Source organism: Pinus tabuliformis, chromosome 7, assembly GCF_031772625.1.
Source record: "Pinus tabuliformis cultivar Carrire ecotype Pingquan chromosome 7, CPIR1, whole genome shotgun sequence".
Classification (NCBI taxonomy): Eukaryota; Viridiplantae; Streptophyta; class Pinopsida; order Pinales; family Pinaceae; genus Pinus; species Pinus tabuliformis.
Window position 1 is genome coordinate 1,586,958,060 of NC_142293.1, and position 17,136 is coordinate 1,586,975,195.

General features: G+C 33.5%; 1 protein-coding gene and 1 pseudogene across 1 annotated transcript; one reads left to right on the plus strand and one right to left on the minus strand.

Moving 5' to 3' along the window:
- Positions 1 to 8,189: 8,189 nt before the first annotated feature.
- On the minus strand, positions 8,190 to 9,171 carry LOC149254161 (glycosyltransferase family 92 protein RCOM_0530710 pseudogene; annotated as a pseudogene).
- Positions 9,172 to 11,447: 2,276 nt separating this feature from the next.
- Positions 11,448 to 13,250, plus strand: LOC149254162 (trimethyltridecatetraene synthase-like). The gene is made up of 2 exons (XM_089456997.1): positions 11,448 to 12,412; positions 12,491 to 13,250. Exons 1-2 carry the CDS (start codon positions 11,468 to 11,470, stop codon positions 13,139 to 13,141), a joined length of 1,596 nt encoding a protein of 531 aa, XP_089313123.1. The 5' UTR covers positions 11,448 to 11,467; the 3' UTR covers positions 13,142 to 13,250.
- The last annotated feature ends 3,886 nt before the right edge of the window (positions 13,251 to 17,136 follow it).

The following is a 17,136-nucleotide window of genomic DNA, read 5'->3' on the forward strand; positions in this document are numbered from 1 at the left end:
AATGCACTGAGCAATTAATCACCACCATTTTTAATTACCTATTCCAATGTAATTAGTAATTAAATTTGGTTTTTTTTTTAACTATCCAATACTTACAATTTTAAAGTTTGCATATCATTATTGATATTTACATAAATTTTAAAATTTCCAACTTTAAGGCTCTATAGAGCTTTAGGGATTTAAAGTTCGATGGAAGTTCGATGGAGCTCCCAACCTGGGGTTACACAAGAGCTCGATCGAATTTTTTTGGCACCCGAGTAACTCAATTAAGCACTTAGAAATTGCTCGATTGAGTGCTTAAATGGCATGATTCAGTTATCATTTTTTCCACCCAAATGTGTCCTCTCTGGCTAAAAAGTGTAACCCAACACCATACTTTCACCCAATAAATACTTTATTCATTTCTACAATTAAACATTATAATTTGCACTGGTCAAGCTAACCTAACAGTGATACATAGGCAAATAAATTACTAGAACTAATAATTAATTTGAGCTAAATCTTTTTATTATTAATCTTAATAATGAAATTTAATATAAAATATTTACTCTGATAGACCTTTCTTTTGAATCAGTTCACCTCAGAATTTTGTCTACCATTTTCCTTTGCAGGTGACATGTGTGCACCATATGACCACACCACATTTATGCCTAATATTTGTGCCACTTTAGCTACCTGGTATAGATTCACCGACGTGTGGCAACATTTTCTAGATAACTAATTCCTACCGCTGAAGTGTTTTCATTTCCATCCATTAGCCACTGTGTTTTGCATGAATATGACCTGGGATATAGGAACCTGGTGCGATTTGTAGCATTGAAAAGTGACACGTGGAAATATATTTCCTCTTATAATGATCATACATTTGGTTTCATATTTTATTTCCTTCCTATACAAATAGGAACAAGCATCAATCATTCACAAGAAAATCACCTGATCTACATTTTTGTTCCAGTGACAAGCACTCTATTGCACTCAGTTTTCATCAATTGATGGTCATGTATTTGTGCACAGATCAACAAATTGGACAAAAAAGGACCAGATAGACCTCTGCCCCGTTCTTGTAATGGATTTTGATTCTGGCGGAGCTTTGATATTTGATATTTTACTTGATTTGTATATGTTTTAGTTTTATAATTTTGAGTTCAACAACCAACAACCAATAGAGGTTCAAGGATAATATTTTCACTAGGGATTTTTCTCTTAAATGTTCTGATATTCTTAATTGACTTTAGAAACTAGGTAATTTATATCAGCAAAAACAGTTATGTAAAAGACACCCAAGAGAGAATTAAGATATTAATGACTTTAGAAATTATATACTAATGAATGGTATTATGGCTTGGATTGGCTTGCAACCTATTCCAACCCTATAGTTGTATGCTTTGACTCTTCTTCTTCAATTTCCATATTTTCATCAGTTTTATGATGGTGTCTTCATATTTATATTCACCTTGTCCTTTCATACATTTTTTAGAGGTAATTGATTGAGAGTCTAGACCTTTGATTTACTAGCACGTGACCACTACTCCTGCCAAGACCATGGTTTTAAATGTGCTTCTTATTAGTCCTTCTGATAAGAATCTTTGTTATGTTATTTACTGGCACAAATTTCTTGCACTACAGGAATTTTTACGGCTTTCATTCTCTTACACAAAGTTTTAATGGGTCAACTAGTGGAATGCCAAAGGCAGTAGGCATGTTTTGATGGGTCGGCTAGTGGAATGCCAGAGGCAGTAGCCATGTTTTCATATAATCAAGGCACCTCTTAGGGACCATCCAAATTATAAGCCCTAACAAATGAGACTGACCTTAGTCTTTTTTCCTTCTACCATGTGTCAAATCTCAGGACAAAAATTTTCACCTTGCGCACAACAAATGTCTACCACAAACCGGTTTTGTTGTCCAGTTGATGGAGGTTCCAAGTATGGACTTAACAACCTATAAACCAAAGGAGAGAATTGAAAATATGACCCGGGATGGAAGCAACCCTCAGTTGGGTTTTCTCTCTCCTTCCTTCCGTGTGTTATACCCAATTGTAATAATGTTGATTTAATTGATATTTTAAATAATACATGTTGCAATGGGCACTAGGGTCAAATCGAATAATGTGTTCTCTATTTATTTGCAGGCACAATTAAAGTGGATTGTGGGGGCAAAGCCCCTTCCTTGGCTCTCTCTCCTGCCAATTCTCCATCTAGAAATTCTTCAGCCGGCCTTCTAAACCATAAGTTCCATTGTTAATTTCTCTTTACTCCATAGAATCAATCCATCCAACTAAATCAAATCACTTTGAAACATCTAAATCTGAAATTTCTGTGTGTGGAGAGGGCTCCTGTGTCGCCAAATATGAGTTCCACAACAAGTGTCACTGCAATGAATGCTATGAAAATATTTTCAATATGAAAGCAGGCCCCTGCCTCAAACCATGTAAATTGCTCCCCTCTATACTTGTCTTCATGTTTCAAAGGTCCCCTGTTTGAATTCCATGTCGATTTCCCCCCTTTTCTTGCAGATTCGATCAATGCAGATTGTTCATAGTTTTGGTTTAACGTGGGAAGGAATGGAAGTGGAATGAAAACTCCTCAGTCTCAGACAAAAAATTCTCTGTCTCAGGCAAATGCATCCAATTATACACATATGCATTATGCTCTCTTAATGTTCCCAATATCTCTATCTACTCAACTCAATAAAAGACTAAAATATATTTGCACCTTCATAGAATTTGGGTTTTTCTACTACAATTTTTATGGAAGATATTACGTACAATGAAAGACTAAAATATATTTGCACCTTCATACAATTTGGGTTCTGCTACTACAAGTTTTATGGAAGATATTACGTACTTGAAAACCATGGAAATTGCACTAACGAACTATTTTTTCTATTCTCGTTGAAATAAACCAGTCTTGGTTGGGGTAAGGTAGTGGCTATTTTCTTTCCAAAATAATTTTTTTGTGTGTAACTACCACATTTGTAGGCTTAGATTTTGATGGTGAGTGTGTGTTTGGTGTAATATGAAGCAACTCCAACCATAGAACCTCTCTGGTTTTTTCATGTGTGTCTAGTTGGACTTCATACAATGACACACCAGATAGACTTCAATATCAAAATTCTAATTGAATGTGCCCAACTACATATTTTTTTGTTGGTTTACGCTGAAAATAATGCCCATACTTTCTCAAAAGTGGGCAAAGTAGACATAAAGTCCGAAATATGTGGGCATCGACACATCTTTATTGCGTAAAATACGAATGAAGTACGAAATATATTTTGTTGTTGTCTCCTTGGTTGTTTTTTGATTGATGCCAAGGGGTTTTTCTTTCAAATTAGAAATGTAAACTGATGAATGGATGTTGGATAGAAAAAATAGACACGTTTATTATGATTTTTAATTGTTGATTGGGTATAATGTGGATATTTAAGATTATTAATATTATTTTTAATTGTTATTTGTTGACTGGGTGTAATGTAGATATTTATGGTTTTTTTTAAATAAAAACATTTTTTAATAATGTTTATAATTCAAATGATTTTGATGAATTCTAATAATTGTTTTTATTGAATTCTAATATCATTTTAATAACATGTGGACAATTTTATGAAAAAGCGTCTTCTATATCATAATATATGATAGTTTAATTCTAGGAAGATTGATAATTTATTTGATAACTAACTTAAATAATTTTCATCTATAATTTATTTTATAACTAACTTAAATAATTTAAATTTAAATTATTTACTAACATGTGGAAAATTTATTTTATGAGGAGGCATCTTCTGTATGATAATTTTTTATCCTTAACTTAAAACAGGATATATAACACTTAAAACAATAATAATATAATGTACTTAATTATTTAACATGGGTAAAATACACTTAAAAATAATAGTATTATATAACATATGATTTTGTATAGAATTAGTTAAATACTTAATTAAAAGTGAATATTAAATACTTAAAATAACTAGCTTAGATCCATATCGTAACCTTAGATTTATCAAGCACCAAGATGTATCAAATCTTTTGAAGTACAAACTTTTTTTCAAGTTTTGCACTCAAAAAAGAGGTTTGCACCTCATGATATTTGATCTCTATCAATAGATCCAAGATTAAGATGGATCTAGGCTGGTTTGTATAATACCTTGTCTAGGTTGGATCCATCTCTCCCTCTCTCTCTCTACCTCCACCATTCTCTTTTCTTTTTATGTATTTTTCCTTCCTTCTCCCCCTATAATTCCATCTCTCTCTCTCTCTCTCTCTCTCTCTTAAGTCCTCTCTCTTTTCGTTCCTCTCTCCCCCTTTCTATATTGTTTCTGAGTTACTCCACAAATGCATATGTAGAATGTTATGGACTATGAAAGAACTTATGGAAATTGTCTGTAGTCCATTAAACAAATATCTCTTTAAGCAAAAAAATGTCATCTAAAACCTATTATTGAAGCAACAAATATAAAACAATAGTAGGATTCTTCTAATTTGTCATCCTTTGGGTCCAATTCAACTTGATGGAGAGTAATAATACATCGTCTTGGTTTACAACAATTATAGATAATTTCCTAAATGAGATAATCATTAATAATAGGGAATACAAATGAGAATAAGAATACAACATACATTTTGAATGTTGACGTATCAGACATAGGCAATTTTTTTTATAAAATCTCATTCATAAAATGATATAGAACGCCTAAAATGAGGCTAAGGTAATGTGTCCTTGTTGTTTCTTCTTAGTAGAAATTGCCCATTCTAGAAAATCAATATTTCTTCACAATGATTTTAAATCTTTCATTAGTAAAATATGTGGTAAGTTATATCTCAGTTAACTTTTATCATCTCAATATTTCAATTATTATTTTAATTATGTATAACCAATGTAACATAAATTTGCTAAACAACCTAAATTTAATACAATAATTATTATTTCAAATCAAAATACAGCTTTTCCAATTCAACAATTCTAATTTAATAATGTTATCAACTTCTATTTAAACGTTTTAAAAACATGGCTAATATTATTATACATAAAAAAAATGTATTGCTCTTTATGTATTTTGTGGATCCATCTATGTATTAACCACTAAAATATTTTAGCTAACCATTTACCGAGAATGTCGCATAAAAAATTATGCATCTCGCCTCGTAAAGGCAACACCGTCTTATCTATGTGGGTGCCATTCCTGGATTTTATATATGATCTTTTATTGAAGTCAAAGCGGAAGTGGGATAATATATAATTTGCAATTCAGCTGGAATGCGGAGGAAACTTCCGTATCTTCTATTGGCTCTTTATAAAAATGGTCATTTTCGTAAAAATGTGAGGCATTATTATTTTATTGATTTTTTAAATAAGTAATATAAAATAATTAATATGTATAAATTGAAAAATGTTTAATAAATGTAATGATGGAAATCAGCAATATAGATATTGTTTTAAAATTTTAATAATATAGATTTGATTTTGGGGAGAGGAATCTAATAGAGCTAAAAGAAATATGGGTTTGTCTATATTTATTTTTTTAATATTTCAGTGTAATTAGGAGGAGTTTTGAATTGTAAAAAATTGTTTAGAAAAAGAAAAAGAAAATTTGGATATGCAATTTTTTTTTATAATATTGGTTTTACTTAAAACTTGAGAGGCTTTTAGTTACTTGTGTGGAGTTAGAATGATAAGTTGGTGGGGTTGCTATGAAGTGATGATAGTCTTTTTAGTTCACATTGATTTAAAGTTAGGGATGCTACTATTAATCATTAGTTTTTGGTACTCCATGTGGATAAGGAGTATTGAGAAGAATGAAGTGATCCTCTAACAAATAAAAAAATTGTAGAGTGGCTAAAGAGTATATGATCAAAGTTTTGAGTTTCTTGCATGTAAAGAGTTATCCTTAAGATTGAAATTGCTAGTGAAATTATCCTCATATTTCATAATAGAAATGACCAAAAATAAATTCTTTAGTTTCAACATTTCAATGATTACGAAATTTATAAATATTATTTAATTAATCAATTTAATTCTCTATTTCTATCTAAGATCTACAAAATCTTATTCTAAACTACCACAAAGAAAATAACTTATTTCTCTAAGATTTCATAATATTACATAATGTATCATAATATGATATATAAAATATATATTAATCATCATAAATCTTGTCTCATTTAACTTAGCATAAACAAAATAGCTTACTTTCCTAAATTTTCATAATTTTATATAATGTATCATCATATCATCTATAAAATATATGCTTTAGATCATATCTCTTTTCAAATTGATATATGTCAATAGTGCCATATTTTATTTTATTTAAAATAAATAAATAAATTTAATATTATATAATTAATAAAAATATATAATTTAGTGGTAGTTTAATTTTTTAAATTATGGTCACTTTTGTTATATTTTATGTTAATCAATCCTTGTCGTCTAGCATGGGACTATAGGAATCAGAAAGGTTTTCATAGCATTACTTTAAGTTAGAGTTTTTATTAGTCACCATGTCTTAATTATAGCTTTGTCATGTGGTGACTACATTCCAGTGTACTATGTTTGATTTGGTTCGTTCATATTTCACAAGAGAAAACTAATCCTAGCATTAGTTTGTAAGTATTAGATGCTATGGTGGTCAGTGCAGGAAACTAAACTCATTCAAAGCGGTGGTTAAGAATTTTCCATGTGGTACCACAAGTTTCCAGGTGGTCCATGCATGTTGTTGTGTGTCTACAGGTATCTATGGAACAGGAGCTAGGAAAATAGGGATCCCCAAAGTTAGATCTATCCATCACAGTAAACTTGCAGGAGTTTCAGTTAGTTTCAGGTATTCCTTTCAGTGAGTTTCCTATTAGGCATTCCAAGAGAACATGAATCAAACTACCTTTGCTAAGGGTTTCCACATTGCTGCATCTTCAAAGCTGTATATTGCTCTGCAGAACCAAAAATGATTGCTAATGCGAGACAAACATCACAGATTAGGAGCATAGAAACATATTATGAATCAAATGTTATCACTTGGTAGAAGCCTGAATCTTATCAACTTGGAAAAAGACACAAGTTTTAGAAGATTAATTTGCTCTTTGATTGACCTTCAAATGTTACACTTTAATATTTTTTTTTCATTTTCTGAGTTGATTCAGAGTTGAGGTTCTTTTTTAGAGTCCTAATAAAAATAAGAAGCATTGTGCCATAGCTTACTGCCATGTGTATGGAGTTGTGGTACATTCTATATCGTAATGTCCATTCCATAGGGTATGTAGCCCTATATGGTCTAAATTTTTGCCCTTAACTGTTAATGATTTGTAAAATGATGTTTCTGAACCATGGGAGTCAGCTCTATTTTCTAGGAAAGAGAGAATTAGAGATAATAGAGATTTTCATACTTTTCGCCCTTTTGTCTTGTAAAAAGGTCCCTAGAAATTTGAGTTAGTACAATGAAGCATTGACAATAATAGTCATTTTGATAAATTCTTTTAGATTAATCACATCATGGGTTTTGGTGGCTTCTCAAGTTTGTTAGTGATGCACGATAATTGCAAAATACAATAAAATGATTCAGTATCAGTCTTTATGTAACATTGATTTGGTTGGCTTTCACATACTATGATTTGTAAAAAAACTTCAGCTTATTGCACATCACACCTCAACCTCACAGGATTTTGCAGCCTTGATCTTATCCTCGACGTATTTTTATTCCTCAACAACAAGTTTTAATACAATTTTGTACCAAAGAGGTTATGAATCTAGATATTGATCATATTGATGTCAATCAGGGTGTATCTTTGGTATTTCAAGGGACAACTGCAGTGGTACTTATATTTGATTTGTATTGGCAGGGATTATCCCATGTGTTCTTGTGATATTTGGCCTTTTCTTTATTCTAGAGTCCCCTAGATGGTTGGTGAGTATTTTTATTTCTTATGCTTTGATTATGGCAAGAAATAATGTTAAATTACATTGCAAAGTACTATCTAAGATTAGTCATTTTGTATGCTTTTACCATATCTCTTGTCCCATCTAAAATGGATGCTTAATTATACTTTAAGCTACGATACATTTATATAACAAATTGGACAATAGCAAAGGATCCATAACATACATAATACTACATATAAAATCGAGCATCTGGGAAATTTTGCAAATTTAGTTGTACCTTATACTTGAGACTTGTAAACCAATCTTTTGTGTCTATGTTGATTAGAGTATTTGATCATTTTTGGTTTGTTTCAGGCAAAGGTTGGCAAGAACAAGTTTAGGAGCTTGGTCCTTGGAACTTTCGTTCTGATTCTCTTGCTAGTCTTTTACATAAGTTTCCACCCTTATGAAGAATTTGGCTTTGAATGTGTCCCAAACTTGGTATTTGTAGTGATTAAACATTGCAAATCCTATAGGAAGGTTCATGTAATGATAGCCCTGTCTGAGATGAAAATGATGGATTGTATTTATCAGGCTTTGGTTTAATGTAGATAAGAGAACGATAGATTTATGCCTCTGTATTTCGTTCAGCCTACAGGTGTAACCTTCTATCACACCTTTATTTGGGTGCTTCTTTAATCCAGATGGCCCAAATCTATGGCAATGAACTCTACTTTCTCCTATTTGGAATAAGCCTGGATATGCAGATGTTGCATTATTGATTAGCTTTTCCATGACTGTAGGGCCTGATTGAGTAGAATCTATTGGCATAGTCTCATTCTGAATATATTCTATAGGAATCATAAATTCATCTACGTCCATGAATGTCGCCCATTCACATTCCTGGTGAGCTCACAATGCACAATGGAATAAGCGAACATCTTGGGTTTTAATACATGGTCACATATATCTACTCACCTTGAAATAACCCAAGGATGTTATCACTTCCTCTATTTTTTCATAACTGTTGCTATCATAAATAAACCACCTCTGGACACCTACATAGCCATGGTACATAAGCCTTCAACCCTTGAATTTCTTGTATTTCTAAGCCATTAGGCTTCTCAAATCTAATCACTTCTTGAGAAGCCACCAAAACTTTGGTCTTAAAAACCTTGCTGCCCAAACCCATGGTGTCCTATTTCTTGAAATCCCTAGGATTAAGTAGATTGGTGTCCAAATTGGAAGCAAAAACACATACAAGATTATCAATATTAGATGGCGAGACTTCGGAGGCTCTCACCATACACACATTCAAACTCATCTTTCTATAAGGAAAAACATCCATCACATGTTTTCAAGAGAAGCAAAACATGCTCTGGCAAAGTGACAAGATCTTGGACCAGAAGAGAGTTATTGTGTCCACTACTCATTCTTCAACTGCATTATTTCTAGGCAGGAGTTGAGGATGATGTGCTTCGATAAGAAGCCTTCCTCCATGTGGAGAGTTATCCTTGTCCATGACTCGTTCTTCAACTGCGTTATTTCTAGGCAGGAGTTGAGTATGATGTGCTTGGATAACAAGCCTTCCTCTAAGTGGAGGGTAAAAATTTGCCACACAATTAATCCCAAACATTAGAAACCTAAGACACTACATCTATCATCTATCATCCAAAATTGCAACCTCATTTTTCCATCAAAGATTAGCTTTCAAAGTATTCTACAAATCCTTGTTCATCGAGGAAAAAAAATACCATATGTTGTTGTATTAATCTAAAACTAAACCCCACCATAGGGATATATCAATGTAATAAGATAGCATGCAACATCTCATGCATCACTGCCACAAGCCAAAGGCAACCCATAAGCCATGACAATGAAATTGTTGGCCACGATCCACAAGGCATGACACTGGAATTGTTGGTCATGTTATTAGTAGAGTGAGGGACAATATTTTAGTACCAGAATGAGGGAACACAGGGGACTTGTACCCTAAAGGAAACTTCCAGATTACAAGAGAAAATGCAATAATTGGTAAAATGAATCAATTTATTCCTCTTGGGCACTCTGAAAATTGAGACCATGTCTATGATCTGCAAAATAAAAATGTTCAAATCTTGGAGTCCTTCAATACCAACAGTCTTTGATTTCTTACTCAAATGGGTTTGTTTTGTCAACAAAAGTAAACACTATAGTTTATCAAGAAGATTACATTCTGTGTTCTCTGATCAGTGGGTTATGTAACATGTTCATAGAGTATATAATAGTTTATTCACATCCATTGTATATCATCATTTCAAAACTCAAGATAAGTCCAAAACCATACATGCATTTCTTTTTTTCTCTATTGTCACTTTGATCTACTGCTAAATGAACTTATGATTGTATTATAGGATTTTCATCAGGTGATGTCGCATCTGTTGCTATAGCTGCCCTCCAAGTGAATAGCTTCCCCTTCACATTTTCTGGATAGATTTTCTTTTAGTATGAGCTAAAAGTTCTTGCTTGACATGAAATAGTTCTGAATCTAGCTTTGTTTCCAAACTGTATTTCTTCTATATTGAATGTTTGGCACATATTTTGTCCATGCTACTGGGAGATAACGTTGTTTATGGATGCAATGTTGAATTTAACTTGTCAAAGTTCAGAAACATACAAATTTAATTTGCCCAAGTCCTTGTTGCTCAACAACACCCCTTGTTTTATCTAAAAACTAATAAAATTTGTTAAAATAATAAATTTGATTTATATAATTTAATATTAAGAAAAACAAAAAAATTTAAATTAATTTATATATTTAAAAATTATATATCACACTTTAAAAAAAAATCCGAATAAAAACCCAAAACGTAGAAAAATTAAAGAGCCCTTCCGAGGAGTTTAAACAAAAATCCGCATAAAAGCCCAAAATTAAGAAAAATTAAGAGAGTGCTCCTCAAGTCAATCCACATTAACGGCGCTGTAAAATGCGAATTTGACCAGGTTTGGTCAAGGCCTACTAAATCGGTGCTTAATTTTCGCATTTTTGAACGAAGACCCACCACTTTTATTTAAAAATGATGATTTGACATAACTGGATTCCCTTTACAATGGCTGTATATCGACTCCAGGAAGACTTTCGCAACCTGGAATATTGAAGATGGAAGGTCTGAGCATGGGCCTATCATCCACTTGCTTTACGCGGAAGAAGAATATACAATAATCACCTCAAAAATACCTCCCCAGAAATTTTCTGGTCTTGCATATGCCTTGCTTTTTTCAGAGGTGAGCTTTTGGTTGTGCAGTGAAGAAGAAAAGCGTAGACGCAACTTTGGCAAATATTTTGATTTCACAGTAACTTGGTCACACAAGTGACAAGGTGTGTGTGATGTGACGTGACGAAACCTGTCACAGCATGCACAGTACTTAATGTTTAACAGGATTAAACTACATTTAACCCACCTATGTATTATAATGGAAATGTAAGCTGTGTCGAAAGTGCAGAGAAAGTGATGGAATGAAAATGGAGGTATAGTACTGTACACAAATTATTCCATTTTTCCACTATATAACCATGGGGCTAGCCCGGGTTATCACACACCATAACGGAGAGCAACTCAGTTCTTGTAGCAATTTTCTAAATGTTGGGAGTTCCGATCTTCTACTTTGCCATGGATTTGCAGCGGGTGTTCGCCACTGGAGATATGCGAATTCTGGGCTATCTTACAGTGGCTGTCGTATCTGCTTATTTCATTTACAGGCGACTTCGCCCCTCTTTGAAGTTACCGCCCGGTCCCCGTGGTTGGCCCATAATCGGGCACCTGCATCTCATGGGGAAACTGCCTCATAGGTCCCTGGATCGACTCTGCAAAACGTACGGACCACTCATGTATATGAGACTCGGATCCGTTCCCTGCGTGGTCGCCTCCACGGCTGAGATGGCCCAACAATTTCTCAAGACGAACGACGTCATCTTCGCCTCCCGCCCCCGTGTGGCAGCCGGGAAATACACCGTCTACAACTACTCCGACATCACCTGGTCTCCTTACGGAGAGAACTGGCGGCTCGGAAGGAAACTCTGCCTCATGGAGCTTTTCAGTGCCAAGAGACTCGAATCCTTCGAGTACATTAGAGTAGAAGAGGTGGGCCGAATGATACGTTCTGTGTTCGAGACATGCCGGCGGGGCCTCCCTGTAGAAATCAGGGAAGAGACGACAAATGTTAGCAATAATATAATTTCTCGGATGGTTTTGGGACGAAGGTACTTGGACGAGAAGGCGGGGAACAAGATAAAGCCGGCGGAGTTCAGGGAGATGTGGGAGGAGCTGTTTGTGCTGAACGGGGTTTTAAATATTGGAGACTTTATACCGTGGCTCGCCTGGTTGGATCTCCAGGGTTACGTCAGGCGTATGAAGAAGCTGAGCAAGCGGTTGGATGTTTTCCTGGAGGAGGTGATAGAAGAGCATGAAAGGCGAAGGGCGGGCGTAGAGAATTATGTGGCGAAGGATATGGTGGACGTTCTGCTGCAGCAGGCCGACGATCCCCAGCTGAATCTGAGTCGAGTCAAAGTAAAAGCATTCACACAGGTATGCACTTACAACCTTTCTCGCCTTGACCAATCTTTTCTAATAATTCTCTGAACCATTTGAATTGTGTGTGTGCAGGACATCATAGCGGGCGGCACCGAGAGCTCTGCGACGCTGGTGGAGTGGGCATTGGCCGAGCTCCTTAAAAAGCCGGAAACCCTCGAAAAGGCGGCGGAAGAGCTGGACAGAGTGGTGGGAAGAGAGCGGTGGGTGGAGGAGAAGGACATTGGTGGGCTGGAGTATCTGCAGGCGATCGTGAAGGAGATGATGAGGCTCCACCCGGTGGCTCCCATGCTCGTTCCCCGTCTCTCCACGGAGGCCTGCAAGGTCGGCGGTTACGACATTCCTGCGAACACAAGGTTGCATGTTAACGTGTGGACTATAGCCCGGGATAGCGGCTTTTGGGAGAATCCTGACGAGTTCCGACCGGAGAGATTCCAAGGGAGCGCGTTGGACGTGAAGGGCAGAGATTACGAGCTGCTGCCGTTCGGGACGGGGAGGAGAATGTGCCCGGGATATAATCTGGGACTGAAAGTAGTCCATTTGGGTTTGGCTAATCTCATCCATGGATTCCACTGGTGCCTGCCTGATGGCCAGAATCCCGAGGACTTGGATATGGGCGAGACGTTCGGGCTTTCCACCCCTAAAACACAGCCTCTCGTTGCAATGGCCCGACCTCGCCTGCCTTCGCATCTCTACAACATCTGCTCCTCCGAACAGCACACCTAGATATGGAATATCTATTAAAGCATAGAGGTCTTATAGGTATATAGTTGTGGCTATATCATCGCTCCTCTAAGAAATAAGAGCAACAGTGTTATCTCGGGCTGATGTGTAACTATCCTTCAATTAAATATTTTTTAGTAAACGTGCTTTCAACTTTAAATTTGTGCCTGATTTGTAACGGAAATATTAAAAATAAATAGCGTTTTTTTTCTTTAAAATGGGTTTTTCTCGGTATTTTATATTTATGATAAAACTGAATTATAACGAATTACTTTCAAGTTTCACGTAACAAGTGTCGCATAAAAGGTACCAAACCGGGAAGGACCACGGAACTATCTCGATGGCGTTGGAATTTCAAAACATAGGTGTGTATTAACTTATTATGCTTTTCACAGCAAGTATTACGTATTTGGTCAAAAATTTTATAAAGTAAAGTTTTATACAGTAATTTTTTATTTATAATATTATTGATTATAAAGATTTTATTGAAACATATTTTATAGTTTTTAATATAATGATAACACTCAATTTAATACTAATCAAATCATATTAACTTTTCTGTCCTTGATACTACACAAACTCCTCCCTATCTAATTTCATTAAAAAACAATATCACAGATCGCCTAAGTATATGAGTGAGCTTACTAACTACACAAATTGCATTTGGATGCGTGTTCTATTTCCCATATAGGTACAAACACAGTTCATTGTGCATTAATATTTCTAACCTCAAATAATTAATCTTGATTACCACATGCGAAACACCTTAATCCAGTAAGAAAGTGCAGGGGATTTAATTTTATTTGAAAGTATGGATTTAGTTTTAACTTTTTTTCCAACATTTAAATTTTTGCAAACCACACTATACAATTTTTTTATTTCTTTCTAATTTTAATGGAGTAATTTTCAAATTGAAAAAAAAAATTAAAAAAATAAAGTTTCAATAATATTGGGAAAAAACACTTATTTTTTAAATAATGAGATTTTATGATAATCATTTTTAATGTGTTTTATTTAATAATATAAAGTAATTTAAGGTAAAATAGAGAAATGTTCTAAAAGAAAAAGAAAGTCCATCAATTTAGTTATCTTTAAATTAGAGAAATGTTCAATTTAGTTATCTTTAAATTAAGTGGTAGGCACACTATGTAGCACTGGTTTTTATTGTTTCAAGGAAGGAAAAAAATGGATGGTTTTATAAATTTTTAAATCATATTTGATGGGCAGTTTAGATTTTTTTCCTTAGAAGAGACATAATTCCTGCTTTGTATAATGGGAAAGTGGGAACTTATCATATTTTAATAAATGAAAGCTAAGAATATAAATTAAATAAGTGAGTAAAATTTTAAAAATGATAATAATGAAGGTACTTGAATAGGAAATAGCTTTTCTTGAATAAAGAGGCATGGGAAATGATGATGATGATGATGATGATGATGGTGATGGTGGTGGTGGTGGTGGTGGTGGTGGTGGTGGTGGTTAATGTCTATTGAGACCAAACTTTGGTCTATCGGACCTAAAGAAATAAATTATTTAGTATATAAATAAATAAATAAAAGTAATTAAAAAAATAAAATAGAAGTATATGTATTTTTAACTAAATTAAATGTAGTTTAAAGAGCTCACAAATTAAGTCAGAAAATAATGGAAATTCAAACAAGATTATGATAAAATTGAGCAGAAATTTTTAAAAATCTTGGTTACAGTTGTTAAACTTCGGGATTTTGGGGGCCCGAGGGGTTCTAGATGGTGTTGAATCCATCTCCACCATTAAAAAACAATTCAAACACTCCAACATTCTAATTTTTTGAAATTTTTTTTACTGGATTCTGGTAAGAAATCTATCATCAAGACGAATTTATGGTGTCACTGGACAACATCATTAATTTATATATATAAAGAGAGTGAGCATTATATAATTATTTTAATTTTTCGTTGGTAAAGTACTGAAACCATAAAAAAAAATTGAAATAACTTTTTATTATAAAAATTTGAGTAAAGGTTTGTATTTCAAGGTAATATATTATTTCAAACAATGCATGAAAGAATAAGGAAAAGGGAAATTCAAACAAAAGAGAGGAATATATTTTGGTAAGAACAAAAACAAGGGAAAACTAGTGTTTTGTGCATAGAAAGAGAGACAACCATGTTGTGTGTAAAAAGACAAACTTCTAGAGTTAGGATTTTTATTGAGAACTACATTGTCATGACTGTAGGGAGGTTTTGTTGAGAAATACTCCAGATCCTGTGTAAAGGCTATACTGAGGACTTCATTAATCATTGGAATTCTTAGAGCCCCTAGGTGAAATATTCTTGACCAATCTATGTTGGAGTCATAGAGGGGATGGAGGTTGTTTGAGGGATTATGGTGTAGAGAAGGAAATCTTATCCTTTAGGTTGTGTAAATTGATGAGGAAAAGAGATGAGTGGTTGGAATTGTTATAGAAGTTACAATACTATGAATTTACTGGATATTAATTTCTTTTTATGGATTGTAGATGTAATGTACCTATAGAGGATAATGGATATAATATGACCATAATAATAGGGTAGACCCACTATGTAATTAAAAAGAAATAATAAATAATAAGATATATTTGGCGTACACCCACAGGAATACTCACGCAAAAAGTATAAATATACATTAGAATCATTGTATTAGAGGATGTTGAATTGTGTTGTTATGTAGAAACATGCGTTGTACACTGATTCATTCCATAAGAGGCATTTTATGGAATTACCCTACCTTGAGGGTTTTCTATTTTATATTATTGTGTTGCTCATAGGGAATGTCTTAGATATTTTTTGGTATCTAATGATTCATCTTGGAAGTTTGATGGTGGATTCTCCTTTATATATTTCAAGTTTTAATGCAAGTGGCATCAAAAATATTTCTTGGATATGAAGTGAGAGGAACTTTATGCACGTGTTTGACAATGGATTCTCTCTTATATCTTTGGAATTTTAATGCAAGTGGTTTCAAAGATATTTCTTGGATATCAAGTGAGAGAACTTTTAGCCACAAATTGGATATTTTTCTTTCTTTTTACTATTTTTTTTTTTACGAAATATGAGAATGGAAACATTTAGCTCAATTTATAAAATTTTCTATATTCAACTTGGAGAATGTATCCTAAAATTGGAATTTTTTTTATAAAATTCCAGTTTCAAAGATAAAAATTCATCCAAAATGGAGTTCAAGAAGTGGTCCAAACATATTTTAGTGACAACATTGAATTTTGTAGAATATATATCTTTTGATAGAGTACATATATTTTATTCAAACTAAGGCCAACATATCTATAGAGAATTATGATTTTCCTAATTAGGGTTATAATAGCCAATTATAGAAGTATAATGAAAGTTATGGTTATTTTATCTTTTAGCCTGAAACCCTACATTAGAGAAATTTTGAGGTATAAAATGGGTCTCCTATCGAATATTATAAAATAATAGTAAAATAGTAAAATAATATTATATTACATCATCAAATTTTAGAGGGAAAAAAAACTACTCTTTAAACTCGTATTTTGAACTTATCCCCCTATGATTTTACTCAAATTTCAAGCAAGAGAACTCATTGGATGCAGAATTTAATTCTTCATCCAAGGAGTACCCATGTTACATATTTCCGGTGGATCTTGCTACACAAAAAAAATGAAAAATACATCAAAAACTGTGATTGCAATAACTTTTTTCATGTATTTTTCATTTTTCGTGTAGCAAGGTCGATCAAAAGTTCTTTTTCTCCTCCTCGAAATTTGAGTAATGGCATGGGAGATTAGTTGAAAATACAAGTTGATTTTTATTTTTATTTTATTTTTTTACTCCAAAAATGGTGAATCATCTCCATGGTTGGCATCATCATCTTGAATCCTATTAGTTCTTATAAAGTTGATTTTGGTTGTACATTTTTGTTTCGAGACCCATTTTTTACCTAAAAATTTCTCTAATGACTACAAAAAGGAGCTCAATTGAAGAGTTAGTGACTCTTTTTA

Coding starts and splice junctions, on each gene's coding strand:
- LOC149254162 (XM_089456997.1), top strand. CDS start 11,468: ATGTTGGGAGTTCCGATCTTCTACTTTGCCATGGATTTGCAGCGGGTG. Junction 12,413..12,490: donor AAGTAAAAGCATTCACACAG/GTATGCACTTAC, acceptor GTGTGTGTGCAG/GACATCATAGCGGGCGGCAC.